Below are 22,806 nucleotides of genomic sequence, written 5' to 3'. Positions count from 1 at the left end.
CTCTCCCTCTCCCTCTCCCTCTCCCTTTTGGTTCTTTTGAGAAAGACTCTATGTAGCCCTGGCTGTCCTGGAACTCGCTCTGTAGACGAGGCTGGCCTGAATCACAGAAATTCTCCTGCCTCTGCCTCCTAAGTGCTGGGATTAGAGGGGTGTGCTACCCCACAATAGCGACTTTTCTTATGTAGCCCAGGCCTGCCTAGAGATGGCCTGCCTATCAACCTGTAACCAGGAAAATGCCTACAGACACGACGGGGGCAGGTTTCAGCTGACATTCCCTTCCCTGGTGACTTCCAGGTTTGTGTCAGATTGACAGCTGAAGCTGTGACAGAGCAGTGACCACACTCAGCTACTTAAGATCCTTAGATTAAGTTTGTTGCCCTGCTAATTAAGGTTGATGCCTGCCACTGTCCAGATAGCCTCCTCGGTGCAAAATGGCAGACTCCCTTCACCTCTAGGTTCTCTCCTTCTCTGACCGTGTCTGGGGAACTTGAACCCCTCCCCTCCACACACACACCTCTACTTACATCGTCTTGGTTAAGATTGCAAGTTCAACTTCCTCTCTCCCAGTAAGAACCCGTCCAGCTAGCACCCGAGATTCCTGGAGTACCTCCCTCTGTTAATGAGGCATCTTGGTACCCTAAACCTTCAGTCAATGACCACTGCCCACCCTGGATGTTCCTAAACCTATATAATTTTTGAGTCACCCCCAAGTAAAGTTGATCTGTCTCGGAGCAGTTGGTCCTGATGTTGCCATAACTGTGCATACTTACAGGGCTTCTGGCCCAAGTTCATAGTCTCTGCTTGCTTTGCCCTCATGGACCGATATTAGCCGACGATCCCAAGGGGTAGGGATAACTTGGTCTTAGAATGGGTGGTCACATTATCCATCATCCTTGAAAAAAAATGTCCGTGTACTGAGGAACACTATGCAACCACACAAGAGCAAAGTCTTACATTCTAGAAGGAAGTGAATGGCCTGTTTTCTGGTGTACCCACCTTTTACTTACATTAACAAAAAAATTCTCAGGCAGCAGCAAATCCAGGGGTCACCAGGGTTTAGGGGAGATGGCCACCGAGAGGCAAGTCTAGACTGAGGATCGCCTAGATCACCTTTAGTCTATAAGCTTGAGAGTAGCAGATTGTCTTGATTATTAATTAGGGCAGGAGGGCCTTGCCCAGTGTGGGGGGCACCATTCCCTAGGCTGTATAAGAAAGCTACCTATGCATAGGCCTTCCAGTTAAGCCAGAAAGTGAGCCAGCAAGCAGTGTTCCTCCAGAGACCTGCCCTGACTTCCCCCCAACATTGGTTTGGGGCCATGGAAGTGTAAGCTAAGTAAATCTGTTCCTCCTCTTAAGTTGTTTTTAGGTCAGAGTGCTGTATCAGAATGGAAAGGACACTAGAAGGGAGGGGAAGGGGCAAAGACTGCCCTTTAGTTACCGTATGTCCCTCCCACTACCCTTTAGTTACCGTATGTCCCTCCCACTACCCTTTAGTTACCGTATGTCCCTCCCACTACCCTTTAGTTACTGTATGTCCCTCACACTACCCTTTAGTTACTGTATGTCCCTCACACTACCCTTTAGTTACTGTATGTCCCTCATACTACCCTTTAGTTACCGTATGTCCCTCACACTACCCTTTCGTTACCGTATGTCCGTTATAAATCCCGCCTCTTCCTCCCATTGCTTAGGGACTTGGATAGATGGGTTGGGACGCTTCCTCTGGGGGAGAGGGTGACACATTCACAAGGAGGCTCTCAATTGGCTGCCTGCCATCTCCCCAGAGCAGTGGGGAAAGGAAGAGGTCATGGTAGATGAGTGTAGCCTGAATAGCCCAGGTGATACAGCCCAGTGATAAAAGCTTACAACTGAGACTGAGTGAGTTCAGTGAGAGAGTTGCTGCCGGCGTTTGCAGAGCTGCAATGTGGAACATTCCAGAAGGACCAGACTGCTCACCCAAGAGTGTCACTTTTGGAGGTATGTGTGTGGGAATCCCACACCTTAGAGACAATGAGGTATATTTTTTTATTTGAATGCAGAAGCTTCTAAAAATACTGCAGGATAGAAAATACTGCCTCTAAAGGACTCCTTACAAGAAGAAGGGAAGCTAGACAGCTCACGGATGGAAAAATTCCAATCTTATAAACAGAAAAAAGGATGAATAAGTGTCTGCGTAAAAGGCAAAATTAGTGCTGTTTAAAAGAGCCTGTGGGGCAGGTGAGATGGCTCAGAGCACCAGTGAGAGGGCTTGTGAGCTGAGTGATTCCTGGAACCCACATGGTGAAAAGAGAACTGATTCCCACGGTAGTCCTTTGGCCTCCAAATGCAGCTCTGAACACAGACACAGACACACAGACACATATACACACAGAGACACACACACATAGACACACGCACAGACAGACAGACATACATACATCCATACATACATATATACAGACACACACATACACAGACACACACATACATACATATAGACAGACAGACACATAAACACACATACACATACACATACACATACACACAGACAGACAGACAGACAGACAGACAGACAGACAGACACACCAAGGTCACAGAGGGGCTATGTATCAGCTCCTCCAGGCTGTGTGGGCTGCTGGGGTGTGGCTTGATCTGTGAGACCATAGCTCCTGGCCCAACACTTACATACTGAGCTTTCCTCTCTCCATAATCCCTCCCTCCCTGCTTTTCTTCAATTCACCCTTTGAATGAGAGCTCTTTTTGTATCCCAGACTAGCCTCAGATTGGCAGCCCACAAACCTTAGCTTCCTAGGTTTATGGACCTTTGCCTCCAATATAGGTCTCTGCCTCTCTTATCTGTGGCCAACACACGTTCATTGTAAACAGTGTCTTAACCCCAAACCTATCAATATTCCTTTAGTGCAGGGTTTAGTGGACAGTTCTTGGCTGACGGTCATTTGTAAAGATTTCTCCTTCAGTAATCCTGAACCTTCCCAATGCTGCCAGCACAGATCTTCATGCTGTGGTGACCCCCCAACCACAAAGTTATTTTCCTTGCTACATCATAGCTATATTTTTGTTACTGCTATGAATTGTAATATTAATATCTGATATGCGACCCCTGTGAAAGGGTCATTCAACCCTCAAAAGGGTCACAACCCACAGGTTGAGAACCTAAGGCCCAGGCTTAACCATTTTCTTGGCTAGCATCTTAAAAGGACCAGTCAAACATTTAGTTGCAGATATCCACAATTCAGACTCCAGGTATTGGAAATTCTCAGAGGGAGATACAATATGGTTTCTATCCTTGGAGAGTCTCAGGGGCACCTGGAAGATAATTTATGCCACCCACCCCAAGCTGCAAGGAGGTCCGGTGCCCAGTAGATGGCAGCATAGGACCGGCCAGCCCCATCTAATGGGGACGTGCTCTGAGGGGGGAAGATTCGGGGTTTTACATAGCCTTTTCTCTCATCTTTACCACCCCTTTTTGTTTGTTTGTTTGTTTGTTTGTTTGTTTGTTTTAAAGCTACACAAGCCAACAACAAAGGGACAGTTCAGAGCTCTGGGTGGCCAAACATCTTTTCTTAGGAACAAACCTGCAGGTGACATTTTACCACTTTCAAACTCGTGGCACAAAGAAAAAAGCTTTATATAATAAGGGTGTCTGTCTCCTGTGTAGAGGGGAGGAGAAGGAATTTGCCTCAGGCGTGGTCACTAAACCATGCCGCAATTCAGCCATTAGGTTTATTCTGCACAGAAAGGGGCCAGGGGTCTGGGGCTCCGTGTTCAGAGATTCATGTCACTGTGGTAAATACAAAAGGAGAGTCAGGCAGAATTGAATTGGGCTGGTTTGCCTCTGGGAAGCAGACAGGCGCTCTCTGGCCAGTGTGAATCTGTGTGCTAAGTGCTGCCCACCCCACACAGCCACATCTATGCCTCCCCGGTTCTTAGGTTAGGAAATCTTTCTTCCTGGAAGTGGCAAGTGGTAAAGGGATCAGAAGAGTGCGTATCTCTTTTCACTACAAAAAATTTAAAAGGAGTCTCTTCTTATGAGGTTTAACTCCTTGTCTGTTGCGATTCGAGGCAGTTCTCATCTGCCGGCTCCTGCTGCCTGGGTACTGAGACTAGAGTGTATACCCCCACACCCAGCCAAAGCCAAGTACTTAACACACATGAAAGCCAAGTACTTAACACACATGTTGGTTTACATGTGTTGGTCAGAGAAAATAGAGATCTAGGGCTAATGGCTCGTGTCTGAAATTCCAGCCCTCAGGAGGTCGAGGCGGGAGAGTCACGGCCAACCTCATCTGCCTGGACGACAGAGTGGGATTTTGAAGGGAACAAAAAAAGGAGAAAGGAGAGAGTTTATTTGGAGAGTTATTAGTGACATAGATAGGCAGACAGGAACATAGTGGAGAGAGAGAGAGAGAGAGAGAGAGAGAGAGAGAGACAGAGACAGAGAGAGAGAGAGAGAGAGAGAGAGAGAGAGAACACAAGCGGGCAAGTGCCAAGCCTTCCCTTAGATACAATGAGGCATCGTTCTTAAAGGATTCTGAAAGACAGTGGATCCCACATCAGGAAATAGCAAACTTAATAGCTAACAACATAGTGTGTCTGAGTCAGGTATCTGGAGTTCAAGAATGGTGGGGGAGGGGACAGTCCACTCTAGTGGGGGTTTGTGTGTGCATTTTCATTTACATGTATTTTATGTGTATATGCACATACGTTTATGTGTATATGTCTGTTTATATGTTCTCTGTGAGTTTGTGTGTGAATGTATGTGTTTGTGCATCTGCACATGTGTGTTCATGGATGTCTCTGTGTTGGTGTCTCTATGCCTTTGTATGTGTGCATATGCATGCATTCACATTGTGTGTGTTGGTCTTGCATGTATACACATTATATTTGTGTGTGTCTCTGTGCCCTAATGAATTTGTGTGTGAGCTTATGTTTGTGCACATGTGTAGGCATATGTGTGTATACATGCATATATGTGTTTGTAAGTGTGCATTTGTATGCTTGTGTGTTCTTGATGTATGTGTGTACACATGTGTGTGTATTGTGTGTGCATGTGTGGGTTTCTTTTGCATGCATCAGTGTTTGTGTTTTTTTTTAAATATCTGCATGTTGGTTCCTGGGTGTGTATGCATGTGTACTTATGAGTGTATATTTTGTGTGTTTGTGTGATTTTGTATTTGTACTCCACATGTGAGTTTTTGTGTGTGCTTGTGTGTGTATACATGTTTATGTGCATGTTTTCAAATGCCTATGTGCTTGTGAGTTTATGTATGCATTCAGGTGTGTTTGTGCATGTATATATGTGTTGGTGTTTGAATATGCACATGTGTTTGTGGGTTCATGCTGGTGGTTAGTGTCTGTGTGTTTGTAATACCCCATTTTTCAGGGCTAGCAATGAAATAGGACAGTATAAAATAGCAGGAGAACAGTATAAAACAACTTCAAAATTATCCATATGTAAGCAAAACCTGAATCCCTATTGTATTAGATCCAGTGGCCAGAAAAACCAAGAGGAGAATTGGGTCTAGGTGGCTCGGGCAGGAGAAAGAAACAGCATTCATTCATACACTCAAGACCGTCAGGGACAAGCACATAGCGACCACGTACCAGCGAAGACGCACGTGGTTAGACATACACCTTATTGTAGCATTTGTTCATCTGAGCAGGCCTTTATAACCTTAAATTTCATCGTCTCAGAAAGAATAGTTTAAACCAGGATTGAATCACACACAGCCTGTTATAAAAATGTAACTTTGAATTTCTATCATCATATAAAGATTCGTACCAACTTAAAATATGAGACCTGTTTGCTTTTTAATCTAAAAGGAAGTAAAATAATAAACAGTTGATTAGGACTAAGAAGTTTTATAATTGCTGCTTCATACCATGTGTTCATCTTAAGATGGAAACATTACATGACAGGTTGTAAGCCCATGTGGCCAACATGGTTGCTATTTTAAAACATTTGTGTTTACAAACACACATACACACACACATTTGTCTTTACGCATATATACATACACACATATATATGTGTAAACACAAATATTTTTAAATGGAGTTGAATTTGGTCATGTTCCGAGTCTTGTGGCACCAATCTTACGAAGTATAATGCAGGGAGGGGCTACCTGGTGGGCCCATGCCAAGTTGTTCCCCTGAGAAATCACTCCATGCAACAGATCTGGTATAAAGACAGTTTATTTAGGGGAAGTGAGGACCTGGATAACGGGTGGGTAACTGAGTGGACATGTAGACAGGCAGACAGATGGGAGCAGAGTCTTGAAGGCAGAGAAAATGGGGGGGGGGAACAGAAGAGGGGAGGGAGGAGGAAACGGGCTGGGAACACATGGGAACAGAGAGAGGTAGCATGCATGAGAACTAGGGTGACAAACAGTCCTTTTATATGCAGCGAGTACAGGCAGATGGTGACGACTGCTGCTGCTGACATAGCCATTTCTAGGTCCCTGGGAGTAGCCCAGTGAAGTCACCTGGAAGGTGACAGTATGTGTCTTAGTTAGGGTTTTACTGCTGTGAACAGACACCATGACCAAGGCAAGTCTTATAAAGGACAACATTTAATTGGGGCTGACTTATAGGTTCAGAGATTCAGTCCGTTATCATCAAGGCAGGCATGGTACAGGAGGAGCTGAGAGTTCTACATCTTCATCTGAAGGCTGCTAGGGGAAGACTGGCTTCCAGAAAGCTAGGATGAGGTTTTCTTTTCTTTCTTTCTTTCTTTCTTTCTTTCTTTCTTTCTTTCTTTCTTTCTTTCTTTCTTTCTTTCTTTCTTTTTTTTTTTTTTTTAGACAGGGTTTCTCCGTATAGCCCTGGCTGTCCTGGAACTCACTCTGTAGACCAGGCTGGCTTCAAACTCAGAAATCCGCCTGCCTCTGCCTCCTGAGTGCTGGGATAAAAGGTGTGCACCACCACTACCCGACTTTAGGATGAGGGTCTTAAAGCCCATATCCACAGTAACACACCTACCCCAACAAGGCCACACCTCCTAATAGTGCCACTCCCTGGGCCGAGCATATACAAACCATCACAGTATGTCTGTGTTGAATCCTCTGAAACAGAAGTTATAGATAAGTGTTAGCTGCCATGTGGTTGCTGGGAATTAAACCCAGGTGCTCCGGAAGAGCAGTCAGTGCTCTTTAACACTGAGCCATCTCTCCAGCCTACCACTGCGGATGGTTTTTAAAGGATGGTTTTTCTGTCTTAACTTTGTATCCTGTGTTGTAGAAATTATTTAAGCCCAGTCCAGGGTTTCTACCCTCCCTTTGATCATTCAGCTCCCGGATAAAACACATACAACTTTTATTATTTACAATAAGCCTTAAACCTCACAAGAGCTGGGCAGCTACCTCCCTTCCATGCTGTTAGAATCTACTTTCCTTTGTTTAACTCTGAGTTATTACTTCCTGTGTTCCATCTGGGGTGCTCTTAATTCCAGCTGGACGGCCCCCAGGGCCATGCTTTCTTGCCTCCTAACCAGTGGAGCCTTCTTCCTCCTCCTTCACCTTCTTCTCCCTCTTGTCATCTCCCCTGGGTCTCCAGGCAGGCAACACCAAGCCCTGCCCATCTCAATTCTGCCCAGCTATAGGCTGTCGGCATCTTTATTTACCAATGGGAAATAACTTGAGGGCAAGGTCACACAGCATCCCTTGTGTCTATGTGTATACTCTCTTGTCTCTGGGGCAGCCAGGTCTTGGGATGCCCTTTGTAGTTGCCTGAGGGACTCTTTTGAATTTTTGCTTGTTGTTTTGTATCTGGCCCACTATATATTTTACCCAGCCCTTACCACAAGGCTCCTCAAAAAACGTCTTTTGATCAGAACAAGCTGTTATGGAACAAAAGCAACGGAGCACGTCTGTGAGGATAGATGAGAGAAAATAGCGTCACTCTTCATTAGAATGAGTGTTTTTTCCTCTTATTTTTCCTTATTTTTATAAACACTCTAAGGAGCTGTCACTTCAAACGAGCTTGTGATACTCACTAAATATTTTTGACTTAAGTCTGCCAAAATAATATTTCTAGAGACAGATTTGCCTGTAGCCAAGGCTGGCCTTAACTCAGTATTTAGCTGAGGACGGTCTTGAACCTCGGACCCTGCTGCGCTGTCTCCCAAGTGCTGGCATCATAGATACGAACCACCATGCCTGGCTTTATGTGGTGCTTTGTGCGCGGCAGGCACACACTCTACCACCTGAGGCACGGCCCCCGAGCTGCTAATGTATTTAATTCGGGGCTGACGATTTATCTCAAGGCCTGGATTTGATCAGAAGTGGCGAAGGTCTTGCTGTGTTTTGTTTTGTTTTTTGAAATTGTGATGACGAACTTAAGGTAATACCAGGACTTTGAGATCCTCCATAAACAAAAAAGAATTCCCAGTTAAATAGAAAAGAGATTCTTTTTTTTTTTTTTTAAAGATTTATTTATTTATTTATTATATGTAAGTACACTGTACTTACATATAATAAAATAAAATACACTGTAGCTATCTTCAGACACTCCAGAAGAGGGAGTCAGATCTTGTTACAGATGGTTGTGAGCCACCATGTGGTTGCTGGGATTTGAACTCAGGACCTTCAGAAGAGCAGTCGGGTGCTCTTACCAGCTGAGCCATCTCACCAGCCCCAGAAAAGAGATTCTTAAGCTTAGCCAGTCTCTCATTGTGGCTTTCCATTTTGACACATGTACTTTCATTTCTGACCTTTTCAAATATTTTATAAACCCTTTTCTCTCTTGTCCCCCCGCAGTGATGTTCTAAATCTCTCACAGCCTTGAGCTGCCTAATTTGTGCACCAAATTTGCTAGATTTTAATTGCCTAGATTTATCTTCTCAGTCACTCCAGATGGGGCCTGGGGCTTGGTGCTGCCCATTGGCCATGCTCCTTCCTGTTGGTATCCCTAGAGACCACAAAAGCTGTAACAGGGACATCCAACCTGTGGGCTGTGGGCTACGTGTGTCTCAGGACAGCCACAAACACAATCCAACTCATTTGTATATCACCACGCCACGTCACAGTGCCAGTCAGTGGGATACCTGGTGTAGTGTGTATCATGGATGGTATGTGGAATGGGGGTTGGGGGTGGGCCTGAGTAGTTCAGGGTTGGCCTCTGTTGGGTACAACGTCCAAGTCTGTCACATGGGTTTCTCCAGCCTCTCACGTGTCATTAGCAGTTAGAGAGAAAGTTCTAGGTAGGGAAGCCATCTACATGTCATGGGGGGGGGGAGGGGTGAACCTGGCTTGGTTCTACCTGTGGCTAGGTTGCCTTTGTCCGAAAACTGGGCACAGGAGTGAAGTTAAATGGACTCTGTGCTACCAATGAGCTCAAAGCTGAAAGGCATTGGGACATCAGAGTCTCCCTCTGGCTAGACGGTATGATCTCAGCCGCCCAGCCTTTTGCTTTGGGAGGGGACACTCAGAGACTAACCATCACTCCAGAGGGTTCTGGCTTTGACTGTAACTCTTTCTGACACTCCCCAGGTGTCACTGTGTCTTTCTCTGCCTATGTGTGACTACAAGCCTAGAGCCATTTTCTACAAAGATGGTTGCTGAGTCCAGGGATAATTAATTTCTTTTCTTAAAAAAGAAAAAAACTTACCAAGTGTATTTATTCATGTGAGTGTGCATGTCCCTGAGCTCTGGCATGGAGGTGGAAGCCAGAGGCCAGTTTTCAGAAGCTGTTTCTCTCCTTCTATTATGTGAGTCCCAGGGATCGAGCTCAGGTCCAGGCTGGGTGGCAGACACCTTGTCTTAGTTTGGGTTTTACCACTGTGAACAGATACCATGACCAAGTCAAGTCTTATATGGCAGCAGCCAGGCAGGTGTGGTACAGGAGGAACTGAGAGTTCTACGTTTTCATCTGAAGGCCAATAGGAGAAGACTGGCTTCTAGGCAGCTAGGAAGAGGGTATTAAAACCCATGCCTACAGTGACACATGTCCTCCAACAAGGCTACACCCCCTAATAGTGCCATTCCCTGGACCAAGCATATACAAACCATCACATTCCACTCCCTGGTCCCCATAGGCTTGTTCAACTGCATGAGTCTATGGGGGCCATACTTAGCCATAGCATAAAAAAAGTACATTTAGTTCAACTTCCCAAATCCGCATAGTCTATAGAAGTCTCAATAATGTTAAAAGTCCCAAGTTCAAAGCCTCTTCTGAGATTCAACCAATCACTTAACTGTAATCCCCAAAGCAAGTCAGGAAACCAGCTGGGCAAACTCCAAACTCTGCATCTCCATGTCTGATGTCAAAGCAGTCTTCAGATATCTACTCCTTTTTCATCTTTGTTGACTGCAACAAAGTTCTTTCTCCTGGGCTGCTTCCACTCCCTGTTAGCAAAGCTTTCCTCGGCAGGTATCCGATGGCTCTGGCATCTTTAACGTGTTGAAGTCTCCAAGTCAGCTTCACAGCTTCTTGTTCCATTTTCGGGGATCCACACATGATCTTCTGGGCTCCTTCAAAGGGCTGTGTCACTTCTCCAGCTCTGCTCTCTGTAGCACTTGAGGCTCTGGTTGACTCCATTCCACTGCTGCTCTTGTTCTTGGTGAGCATCATGTACTGGCATCTCCAATACACTGGGGTCTTCCACTGCAACTAGGCTTCACCAATAGCCTCTCATAGGCTCTCTTCATGGTGCCAAGCCTCCACTTCTTTTCATGACCCCTTCAGGACTCGACCATCAACTGCAACTGACTGCACCTTCACTAATAGCTTTCCCTGGCTTCTCACAATGCCAAGCCTCAACTGCTCTCCATGACCCCTTCATACCTTCAAAACCAGTATCACCTGGGTAACTCCGACATATTACCAAGACCAGCTTCAGCATGAGGTACAATCTTAGCTATCTTTGGACCATAGCTTCTTTGTGCTCTCAGAAAACACTTCCCAGAAGATTTCACATCTATGTTGCTGCTCTCTTCTTAATCACCATTAATTTCTTAGCTCCAGCTAACCAACATCAACTGTCCCAGTAGTCCCTTCTATTCTTGACTCTAAAGCCAGAGGCATGTGAGTGAAGCTGCCAAGTGCTGCTGCTTGCTAGGGCTGGGAAATCACCCCCTACCCCCCCATTCTATCACCAGCTTTCTATTTTCTAACTTCTTCACTGCCTAAGCTTGGCTGTCCCAGAACTTGCTCTGTAGATGGACCTTGTACTCAGAGATCTGCATGGCTCTGTCTCCTGAATCAGCACATACCAACACCCCTGGACTTAAGCTTTTCTTCTCCTAGAACTTGCCCTGTCCCAGGCTGGCCTTGATCTCAGAGATCTGCTTGCTTCACTCTCCTGGGGTTAAAGGTGTGTACTACCTGGGCTGGGCCTAAGCTTTTCATGGTCACAGTTCCTCAGGATCCAGACCAGAAGCCTGTGTCTTCCAGATTCAAGATCTGGATCACAAGTGTGCCCTCCATGTTGGGATTGTAGTTCATTCCATATTAAAGTTCCCAACTATTCCTTGTTCAACTGCAAACACAAACAATAAACTTACTTGGGTGGGGTCTTGCCCTGATATCACCACTCACTTAATCTCTTTATATTCTTGAATACAGGATTCAGCTCCATTTCACTTCCTGGTGTCCCCTTATTAATTGAGCCATATTATTTTATATTTTTCCTTTCTCAGCTTGCTCCTTTTCATTAAAACATTCTTTATAAGACTAAATCAGCCGGGCAATGGTGGCGCAGGCCTTTAATCCTAGCACTTGGGAGGCAGAGGCAGGCAGATTTCTGAGTTCAAGGCCTGTCAGAGTGAGTTCCAGGATAGCCAGAGATACACAGAGAAATCCTGTCTCAAAAAAAAAAAAAAAAAAAAAGACTAAATCAGAGAACAAAGTCTCTGCTGGGCTTTTTGAGACTTTCTTTGTCCATGCAATTAATATAAATCTCTTTACCTTGGCCTCAGGTAGGCTCTTCAGACATGGGCAAAAAGCAGCCACATTCTTCACCGAAATACCACAAAAACAGTCTCTAGGCCACATACTGAAGTTCTTCTCCTGTGAAACTACTTGGGCCAGGTCCTCATAGTTCAAATCATTCATAGCAATGAAGTCTTCCTACTATATTCCATAGTCCTACTAGGATAGCCCAGTAAACCCCACTTAAAGCATTCCACTGCTGCCGGGCCTGGTGGCGCAGGCCTTTAATCCCAGCACTCAGGAGGCAGAGGCAGGCGGATTTCTGAGTTCGAGGCCAGCCTGGTCTACCAAGTGAGTTCCAGGACAGCCAGAGCTATACAGAAAAACCCTGTCTCAAAAACCAAAAAAAAAAAAAAAAAAAAGCATTCCACTGCTTTCCAAATCCAGAGTCCCAAAATCCACATTCTTCCAAACAAAACCACGATCAGGCCTATCACAGAAGTACTCTACTCCTGGTACCAACTTCTGTGTTAGGGTTTTACTCCTGTAAACAGATACCATGACCAAGGCAACTTTTTTTTTTTTTTTTTTTTTTTTTTGAGGATTTATTTATTATATGTAAGCACACTGTAGCTATCTTCAGATACTCCAGAAGAGGACATCAGATCTTGTTAGAGATGGTTGTGAGCCACCATATGGTTGCTAGGATTTGAACTCAGGACCTTTGGAAGAGCAGTCGGTGCTCTTGACCACTGAGCCATCTCTCCAGCCCCCTCCCCCAAGGCAACTCTTATAAGGACAATACTTAACTGGATCTGGCTTACAGGTTCAGAGATTCAGTCCATTATCATCAAAGCGGAAGCTTGGCAGGATCCAGGCAGGTGTGGTGCAGGAGGAACTGAGAGTTCTACATTTTCATCTGAAGACCAATAGGAGAAGACTGGCTTCCAGGCAGCTAGGACAAGGGTATTAAAGCTCATGCCCACAGTGACATGTGTGTCCTCTAACAAGGCCACACCCACTCCAAAAGGCCACACCTCCTAGTAGAGCCACTCCCTGGGCCAAGCATATACAAGCCATCATATACCTTTACTTATTGAGCCATCTAGCTGGCCCTCAAACACCTAGCTGGCCAATCCTTAGCCCTCCCTGCCAGTGGTCTCTCCTCACAGCATGCTGCAACCTAACACTGGCCAGGGGAAGACACTGCTTGGGTTTGTTGTGTTAAATTTCCCCTCCCGTCCTGCACCCACCACTAGAACCACTCTCTTATGTTTATTTAGATGCATGGTGCCTTGAAAAGGACTCAGTGTTTATGCAACTCTGTGTGTACTTTTAAATTATACACAGGATCCTGCACCCAACTCCCCTCCCACTTTTGTGCCAAGACTGCAAATTAGCAGAGACTCACAGCTCCTTTGCCAAAACCAGTCTGGCAGAGTGACAGCTGAGAGAGGAGCCTGCATCTGAAGGAGTGAGAAAAGAGCCTTTGCCAAACCTTGTGGGAAGCTGGGGCAACCTGGACAGCAGGGTATAGCTTTGAGGAGCCGAGCCTGTGGGTGCTGGAGCAGGCGGAGAGCAGGGTCAGACAGTGGGAGGGGCAGAGGACACTCTTCTTTTTCCTTTCTTCTCTCTCATTATGTAGCCCAGGCTAGCCTCAAATTCAGGCTCCTCCTCAGCCTCCGGAGTGTGGGAATTACAGGTTCAAGCTGCTACACCCAGCTAGGAGACTTTCTACACTGTGTTTTCCTTTTGTTTGCTCCTTGATTCCGAGATGATCTGGCCCTGGAGGTGTGATGATGTCACCAGAGCCCTTTGGATCAGAGGCTGGGCCCTGGAAGCTCGGACAAGCCAGGCTCAGCCACCTGTCCTCAACAGGCCAATAAAACAGAAGAAACAGGAAACACAGAGAAAGATGTATTCAACATAGCTATGGTGGACAGAGTAACACAGAGGTCCCATGAACCCCAAATTTATCTCCTTGACAGGACATACATAGGTCTTGACCTGAAGAGAGGCAAGAGGTAACTAAGTGGCCCTTGCCAACGCATGGTCCTGCGTCACTCACCCATCTCCTCTGCTCCACCCCACAGGGTGGGCTGGCGAGCTGTCAGACCTTTGAGGGTTGGACTCTTCCTCTGGCTGGCACCAGGCTTTTGAATTTTTCTTCTCTCAGTGTGACACTCCTGCGAGATTTCAGGTTCTTGAGACCATTGTTGAAGGGCAGGGTTCAATGTCCCTCTAGGAGACAGACCTTCATTTCTGTCAGAGTCACAGCCATCCCGAATCACTATCTGGTGAGAAACGATGAAAACCAATGCAGGCAGTCTCCTGCCCTCAGACTCCTTTCCTTCCTCTTCTCCTATCCTTCTACCCGGGGACACCCAGAATGGCAGGTCACACCTCCGAGTGAGGCTCTCAGCCAGTGCTTCCTCTTCAGGTGCTTGGTGACAAGGTGTTGAGCAGAGTAACTCCCTACGGTGGCAGCAAAGGGGATGGCAGAATGGGAGGTTTATCACCTCTCTGTCCCCTACCCAGTGTGACAGTCACCAGATGGTAGGACATTTACCAGACAGCACAGAATGTCCAGTTCAGTCCAGCCACATAAGAGAAAGTGTCAGCTGCACAAGGAAAGGGCAAGGATCCGCCAGAAGACCCATGAGTATAAACGCTAATTATAAAGAATGTAATTATTGACAGAGGCCAGCCTGCCCTGCGGGGCATGAGCGAGCACGCCTGTAACCCCAGTGTAACGGAACTCAGCAGGTCAGCATCTTGGGGGCTGGCTTAGTTTCTTTTTCTGCTTGCCATGACAAAATACCCGGACAGATGCAACTGAGGAGAGATAGCGTTTGTCCTGGCTCACAGTTCAAGGTAAGACCGTGGTGTGGGGAAGTCGAGGTAGCAGGAACGTGAGGTACCTGGTCGTTTGCAACCACAGAAGAGAGTAAAGACTGCTCCCCAGGCCTCCATTCATTTTCTGTTTTTACAGACTTCAGGGCCCTTAGTCCAGGGAGTGGTGCAACCACAACGGCGTGAATGGGACTTGTGACAACAATTCGTTGAATCAAGATAATCTTCACAGACATGCCCAGAGGCCCTTCTGCCAGGCTGAGTCTAGACTCTGTCTGGTTGATAGAGTGGGGATGACTGCCTACCCCGACCCCTGAGACAGGGTTTCTCTGTATAACCCTGGCTGTCCCGGAACTCACTCTGTAGACCAGGCTAGCCTCGAATTCAGAGATGCACCTGCCTCGGCCTCCTGAGTGCTGGGATTCTGAAAAGTGTGGGCCGCTGTGTCAGACTAACATTTTATTTATTTTTTAACAGTTATACTTAGGCTTTTTCTGAAGCCGGAGACAGTAGGCAAGCGACACCATTCACAGTTATTCTAGGGTCAGGGACAGACATACACAGTTAAATTGCTGGGCTTGTCACACGGGAAGCAACAGATGTTGTTTCTAGGTCCAACCTACATGCTTATGATCTTAAACATCTAGTAGAGAAATATGAATATTCCTGCCAGCAAACCCAGGCAAAAATACATGCTCACAATTACCAGGGTGTCAATGCTTTCATTTTACCAAAATATTTAAAGTTATCTTATTTATCAATAACTTGCTAAAGCCATGTGAGTTCAAAAACTTGTATTAATTATTTTGATCCACATAGTCTCAATCTGAGCGAATGATTCCATATCTATTAGCCAATTCGAAGGGTATGTCAGTATGTAGGCCCATCATGTAACATGCATGTATGTAGACACACTTAAAAACATATGCAAAGATCTCATATCTGTGGTGGGGAAATGATTCCCTGTGTAAGTCTGAGGATCTGAGTTTAGACCCTCAGCACCCAGGAAGTAGTGGGTGGGTGCCAGTGGTAGACATCTTAACCCCAGTGCTGGCTAGTCAGAGACAGGGGGATTCTGTGGAAGTCTGACTAGTGGAGCTCAAGTTCTCTTGCTTCTACATGTCCAGGCATGGGTCAGCGTGCCTACACACACACAGACACACAGACACAGACACACACAGACACAGACACACACACACACACACACACACACACACACACACACAATTCTATTTGTTTCCATAAGTAGTCTTTCTGACATTTGTGGATCAAACTTTTGGGCAAAGCCATTTCCAGAACAGCTGGTGCTAAAGAACATCTCCTTTCTTGGGGTCTGCTCAGCCTTGAATGAGTTTTGGGGTGAAGGCTCAGATGGCTCCATGTAAGCTAGCACCTGAGAAGATAACACACTGTCCAAACATCCTGAATTTAATGATGATGATGATGGTGGTGGTGGTGATGGTGATGATGAAATTTAAAATTATTATATTACTGTACTTATTATGATATATGTGAGTGTGAGCACACAGGTGCCTGCCACTGCACATATGTGCAGGTCAGACAGCTGTCTCCCCTCCCCGCCATAGGGATCCCAGGCTTATTTAGTAAGATTTTTCCCTGAAGCCTTTTTGGTCCTTTTGCTTGGACGATTTTCTTGACTTGTCAGTTAAGGCAGGAAGCATTTTTGGGAGTGAGTTTTTAAAGGTCCTTGGCAGTGCCTGTAGGGGTGTGGCACAGGGAACTGATGTCTCACCCCAGACTCCGGCACACAAGGTTCAGACTCTGGCATCAGGGTGATTTGAAAGGGCAGAACAGCTGCCTGGAGCTCCTAAGCTCAAGCCTCGAACCCCACGCTGTTAGTTCTGAGGAGGGTTCTCCAGGTGCCGGGTTACCGAGGATTCACTGTAAGTTGCAAAAATCACTATTTGGGGGAGAGAAGGAATAAACATCTATTCTTCTATTGGCCAAAATGTCCAAAACTCTTGTCTGGGGGGTTGGTTTTATAAAATTTTTTTAAATTGCAGTTTGTCTTAATTCTAATATAAATGAAAAAATTAGCAGATTCAAAATAGACAGAAGGACACAACCGAGACAGACAACCGCAAGCATTTACTTGTTGGCCTGTACCTAGAATTGGGAGCTCTCCCTGGTTTCTGATTGCTCTTTCCCAGGAAAAGAGAATTCTCTGAGCTGCCAGGGCACTTGAAGGATCCGTGCAAAGCCTCTGAGTTTGACACGTGTGCCCACACAGGATTCTAGTTTTGCTCGATGACCAGCTTTGCACACGCCATGGCTCAGTCTCCTGGGTGAGGTCTGTGTTAGGCGTGTGAACACAAGATGCCTTCTGTTTTCTTTAAGTGCAGTGTGGTGGCGGCAGCTTGACAGAATCCACTCCACTTTACTCTGATGCCTTCCGCATCCTCAGACAGGCCAGGAGGCTCGGGACTGGGGGGCAGGAGAGGGAGGTCTGCCTTTAAGAGGGATGGCAGCTGCATGCAGCTTGATGTCTCTTCCCACTCTTGATTCTCAAACAGGCCTTAGCTGGAGGCTCTGACAGGCATCTCCATTTGACTCTCCAATTGGCGGGTACTGAGGCTCAGACCCAGCTCAACCGACCCAGAACCTTGTTCTTTTGTAATCACGTGTATGTGTGTCTCTGTGTGTGCCCATGCGTACACACAAATGTGTGCCTATGCGTGTGGAGGTCACAGATCAAGCTTGGGTGTCCTTTCTCAGGACATGTACCTTGTCTATGGAGGCGGGGTCTGTCACTGACCTCGACCTTGCTGTGTCAGCTAGCCTGGCTGGCCACTGAGCCCCAGGGATCCACTTGCTTCGTTTCTCCAACAACTAGAATTGTAAACAAGTGTGCTCTTTTTGTACCTGGGTTCTGGGGGTTGAACGTGGGACCTCACGTTTTCATGGTAAACACTTTACAGACGGAATGCCTCCCCTCCCCAGCCTCGAGGTCTGTACTTTCAGTACGCATACTTTATATCCGTCTCATTCCGAGTTATGAGAACACACACGCAGTTGTTTGATGAATTGCTTTACTTGTGTGAGCCTCCCAGGACTCTCTTAGGTACAAAGCAGAAAGTTGGATGCCAAGAGAAAGGTGGAAGTGGGCAGATTCAAGGCTGTGGAGTGGTGGGGAAAGGTCAGTCTGACTCAGCAGGCTTCGGTGTCTCATTCTGGGTGAAGACAGAAGGGCCCCCGCCTTGCCTCTAGGGTGTTTTCTTTATCACCGGGGAACTTGGTTGGGCTGGGAGAGGTGTTAGGGGGGGATACTCATGTTCAGCTGTTTCCGAAGATGGCTCTTTTCAGCATCTGGGCTTCTTCCCTCTGCAAAGCCAGTTGGGGTAGAACTGGTACTTGACACTGTAGGTTTTCTTGTTCCGGGCAAAGCATTCAGCGGCAGCTTTATCGCACTGACACAGCTGTTTCTGACAGGAGCTCTGGTTTGCTAAAATTGGGGGAAAACACAGAGCTGATGATTACTGTCTCCTGGCTGCTGCTCATGGGGGCAAGCACTAGGGTTCCTGGGAAGGCAGAACCCCATCTGACCATCTGATAGGGACACACAGTGGCCACACATGGCACTGCCAGAGGTTTGCCTCCCTCCCTAGCCACCCTCTTCTAGGTGTTTGTTTAATGGACAGGGTCTCTGTAGCTTAGGCTGCCTTTGACCTCTCTAAGTAGCTGAGGCTGACCTTGAACTTCTAATCCTCCTGCCTCCACATGAGCGCTGGGATTCGGGTCATGCTAAATTTTGCCCATTTCATACATTGCTGAGGGCGGAACCCAGGCCCTCACGTACGCTAGGCTAGCAGCCAGCCAGCTGAGCTACATCTCTGGTCCTGCCTTCTTGCTAACAGGCCTGCTTGTGTAAGTAAGCCTCAACTGCAGAGGCCTCAGGATGGATGGCCTTGGGTCCGCCCCTTTCTCCTTGCCTGAGGTTGGTCTTAAGGTAGCAGCTCTCTCCTGACTGAAGCTTCAAAGGAAGGACTCAACAGGGACTTCTGGAGAGCGTTCATGTTCCCCTCTCCAAAGATTCTTAGAGAGAGAAGGCCACCCATCATCAGAGCCCTGGGTTCTTGGGAGTTTAGCGCATCTTATAGTAGAAGCACAGATGCTGGCACTGTGCCAGAGCCTAGGAACAGGACTGATCCTGTGCTGTAGAAGTTGCCCAGACCTGGTAACATACTTCTGGGGATTCTCACACATCTTTCCAGGGTGAGCAAGGCTGCCTGCCACCCTGACTTACCTTCTCCTGCAGGCAGCATGGCTCGTTTGCGCCCCCTCCCTGTGGCCCATGCACTCTGCAGCCAGGCTGGGTCCTTTGAGTCCTTTCCACCCTCCCCCTCCCCCAACCCCCAAATGTGCTTCTTGCTGCTTTGCTAAGTAATAGATCCCTGTTGCTGGAGCGCACGGTGTCCAGAAAGACCTGGCTTGACCGTGTCCCTTCATTGTCCCTCTGCTCAGGCTCATCCTCATCTGTCCACTGGGCAGCAGAGTGACTGACCCTGTCCTCTTTAATTCTTTGGCCACGCCCTGCCCTGTTTGGGGGGGGTGGTTGTGTGTGCCCTGTTTTAGGGGATGTGTGTACTTCACTGCCTAGGAGTCTTTCGGGGCTCAGCTCACACTCCACTGCTTGCAGGATCTACCTCAAGCACCAGGCTGGGCGAAGGCTTTTGCTGGCTCCCTGTTGGAGTCTTTGCCACCCTCTTTGCCATTTGTTCTTGCTTCCTATTCAACTGTGAGGTTCTTAAAGCAGGGATAAATTCCCTGCCTGTGCCAGCAAAGTTCCCAGCATGCCTGCGTGTGCTCAACAACCTCGTGGTGGAAGCAGGCAGGCGTCTCAGGGCCTTACCAGAACAGGTGATTTGGCCCCCCCGGGGGGAGTACTTGTATTTCAGTGATTTTGTGCCACATCCACTTTTCTCCAGACGGGAGTAGCAACAGTCGTGAGTAACACAGCACCTGGATGGGGGACAGATCTTATAGAGGCTGCCTGGCATCCCAGCATTTCCTTTGACCTTTGATTCTGAGCAGAGACTCAAAAACTTAGGAGTGGTCCAGAGCAGAGCTCCCAATGTTCTGACCTCGGCTGGCTGGAAACCACTGGGACATTGAGGTAGTGGGTACAGTGACCACCTGGTCCTGTGCTCACTGGGACACTGAGGTAGTGGGTACCAGCTCCCTCCTAGTCCCACCCCAGCCAGAATGACAGAGCATAGGAGAACTGGGGTGGCCTTACCGGTCTGTGGCATCCTTGGGGGATCCTTTGCCACCCAGGCCACAGTGGCATCCGTAGAAGGCATAGCTAGTCTCAGCTCTCTTTCCTGTCTTAAGCCGAATCATTTCCCCAAACTGCAGAATGTTCCCCTGGACCTGCATTGAGCCTGAAAGGAAATGGAGAAATGACCTGGTAAAGGCTGGTAAAACCAGAGACGCATCGCCACATGCCATCTCTCTGCTCCCTCCTCTCTCCACAAATGGCTTCCTCCTCCTCACACCGAGGAAGGGCCAGACCGACAGGAAGGAAAGCCAGGGACAGGGTGCTGAGTTCAGGGTCCACTCTTACCAAAGGCCATGATCACGGCTGCTAGCAGCAGGAGGACCTTCATGCTGTCAGCTCTGTGAAGGACAGGTACACATGGCTTAGGCATTTCCTCCCAGGACAGCTCAGCCTTTACTCCAGTCCCTGCTCAGCTGTCTGACTTAGCAGCCCAGGGGCACACATGTGCACTTGCATGGGGGCTAAGTCACAGAGTGCACTCAGGGTGGCTTCCGACTGTGCATCGCACATGTCACCTCTTGTCTCTTCCTGGCTTCGTGGAACTGTTCCACATACAGGAATGATGTGACCCTTGCACTTCTGTCAGTCCTCCTGGGAGACTGGGCTCGTTCCCCAGAATTGGGGGTTGAAGGCAATGTCTCCCCTCACCATATACTCTACCTGTGTCCTCAAGTTAGATTCAAGGTTTGGTAATCCCAACTGTGGAGTCTGATCCCAACAGCCTCCTCCCCAACTAAAACTGCGCATTCTCTTTGCAAGTCGATTGCATGCATACATACATGATGCCTTTCTCTTCCAACACTACGTGAATTATGTGCCCACACTCATGCTGCTCTTCTAACCCTGTGGCAATTGCATATATGTACACATGATGTACATATTTCTAACCTGCTACTGATTGCATGTAAACACACATGCTCCCAAATTCTCCCCTAGCACCTTCACAAACCCATATAACATACTTGCCCATGAATGCTGTCTTGTACATATTTATCTGATGGGGGCTTCCATCCACAGGCATGTCCATATGCACACACATACTCACACACATCTGCAGAACCACTCAAATGCATCCAAAGGGCAGGAGTTTCTGGGCATGTACCTCTTGGATGGTGGTATGGTTTCCGGTTCAAGGCCTTGTCTTGCTTTTCCTGAATTCCAACTACCCTTAAATAGCTCTTCCCTCTGCAGGGATTGGGGTGGGTGGGTGTGGCCAAATAGTGGATTCACAGATGGGCATACCCAACGCCCTGGGTAATTCCCCTTTTGTTCCCCAACAGCTGGCAGGGCAGTCCTGAGGGCTGGAAAAGCCTTCATACCTTGGGGTGCCGCCATCATAAATTTCAGCTGATTTCGAAACCTCTCCTGACTGGGGAACTTCCCATAAACCCACCTGGGTGTGACTACTGGACACCTCCCAGCAGTCACTTCTGAGAGTATGCAAAGACTATATACAGTGTAATGAATGGGTGTTTGAAAGTCTGAGACAGTTTCCTTCTTCTGATAAATTGCGACATTCTGGAATAGGAAAGGTCACATTGATTCTGTATGGTCTGTTCACTTCATCTGTCAATCAATCATTCATTGGATCACAGAAACTTCTGTGAAGCTTCCAGGTCATGCAGACTTCTTGGGAGGTGATAAGAATGAGTTCTTGGTACCCCCTCTGTCTGCTCCAGCATGGGAAGGGTTGGGTGACTCAGAGTCTCTGTCAACCAAACGGCCAGTGCCTCCATATTTCCTTCTTCCTCTTCACTCTCCTCCTCTCTCCTTCCACGATTTCCTCTGTGTGTGTTTATGTGTCTGTGGTTGTTCCTGTGTGTGCAGGTGTGTGTGTGCATGTGCGTGTGTGTGTGTGTGCGCGCGCGTGTGCAGGTGTGTGTGTGTGCAGGTGTGTGTGTGTGTGTGTGCGTGTGCGTGTGCATGTGTGTGTGTGTGTGTGTGCATGCACGTGACATTCAGAAGACAACCTTGGATATCATTCTTCAGGAGCTGTCTGCTCTGTTTTGTTTTTGTTTGTTTGTTTTTTTGTATGTTGGTTGTGGGGTTTTTGTTGTTGTTGTTGTTGTTTAGACCTGGAGTTCACAAAGTGAGCTAAGGTTATTGCCCAGCAACTCCTAGGGATCTGGTTATCTTGACCCCCCGCCACCACCCCACCCCCAGCATCTGGGTTACAAATGTGTGCTGTCACACCTGGCATTTTTACATGGGTTCTGGGCACTGGACTCAAGTCCTTGGGACTGCAAGGCAAGCATTTTACTACGGAGTCACCCTAGCAGTCCCATAGGAATTTTTAAATCTGGAAAAAACCCATCAGCTTTTCTCTGGAACTTGTTCTGGAGCAGACAAGGGCCTGCCCCGGCCTTTAGGGGACGGAGCTGAGGCAGAACATGGAGTTGGATGAAGGCTAAAGACTGAATGACCCCTGGCCTTATACTTCTCCCCATCTGTGTTTGGGGCTAGAAGCTGATGGCTTCTGGAAAACTTAACAGTCTCTTGCTGATTTTGTGGCTGAAAATCTCTGACTTCTTTTCTCTACAGCTTTCTGTGCTCTAGTATTCGCTGTATCATTATTTTGTAACTCTCTGCTCTTTATTAAACACAGCATTTTTTACGCCTTTGACTCTCTGTGCTTTACTAAACACTGGAAACTTAACTCTTCCTTACTGTTCTGTGCTTAAATAAGCTTGAAAAATGTAACTTTTTTTTGTTTGTTTGGTTTCTCTGTATAGCTCTGGCTGTCCTGGAACTCACTTTGTAGACCAGGCTGGCCTCGAACTCAGAAA

The 22,806-nt window shown here is 47.3% G+C and overlaps 2 protein-coding genes across 2 annotated transcripts in view; one reads left to right on the top strand and one right to left on the bottom strand.

The window, feature by feature from the left end:
- The window catches only part of Pla2g5 (phospholipase A2 group V), a 61,095-nt gene that overhangs the window by 9,625 nt on the left and 28,664 nt on the right, over positions 1 to 22,806 (top strand). The window lies entirely within an intron of this gene.
- Positions 17,755 to 21,159, bottom strand: Pla2g2a (phospholipase A2 group IIA). The gene is made up of 5 exons (XM_021200732.1): positions 21,123 to 21,159; positions 20,306 to 20,358; positions 19,979 to 20,123; positions 19,592 to 19,701; positions 17,755 to 18,184 (listed from the first exon to the last, which is right to left on the bottom strand). The coding sequence occupies exons 2-5, from the start codon at positions 20,346 to 20,348 to the stop codon at positions 18,042 to 18,044; spliced, it is 441 nt and encodes a 146-aa protein (XP_021056391.1). The 5' UTR covers positions 20,349 to 20,358; positions 21,123 to 21,159; the 3' UTR covers positions 17,755 to 18,041.

Source organism: Mus pahari, chromosome 6, assembly GCF_900095145.1.
Source record: "Mus pahari chromosome 6, PAHARI_EIJ_v1.1, whole genome shotgun sequence".
Classification (NCBI taxonomy): Eukaryota; Metazoa; Chordata; class Mammalia; order Rodentia; family Muridae; genus Mus; species Mus pahari.
This window is presented reverse-complemented; position numbering and strand designations above follow the sequence as displayed.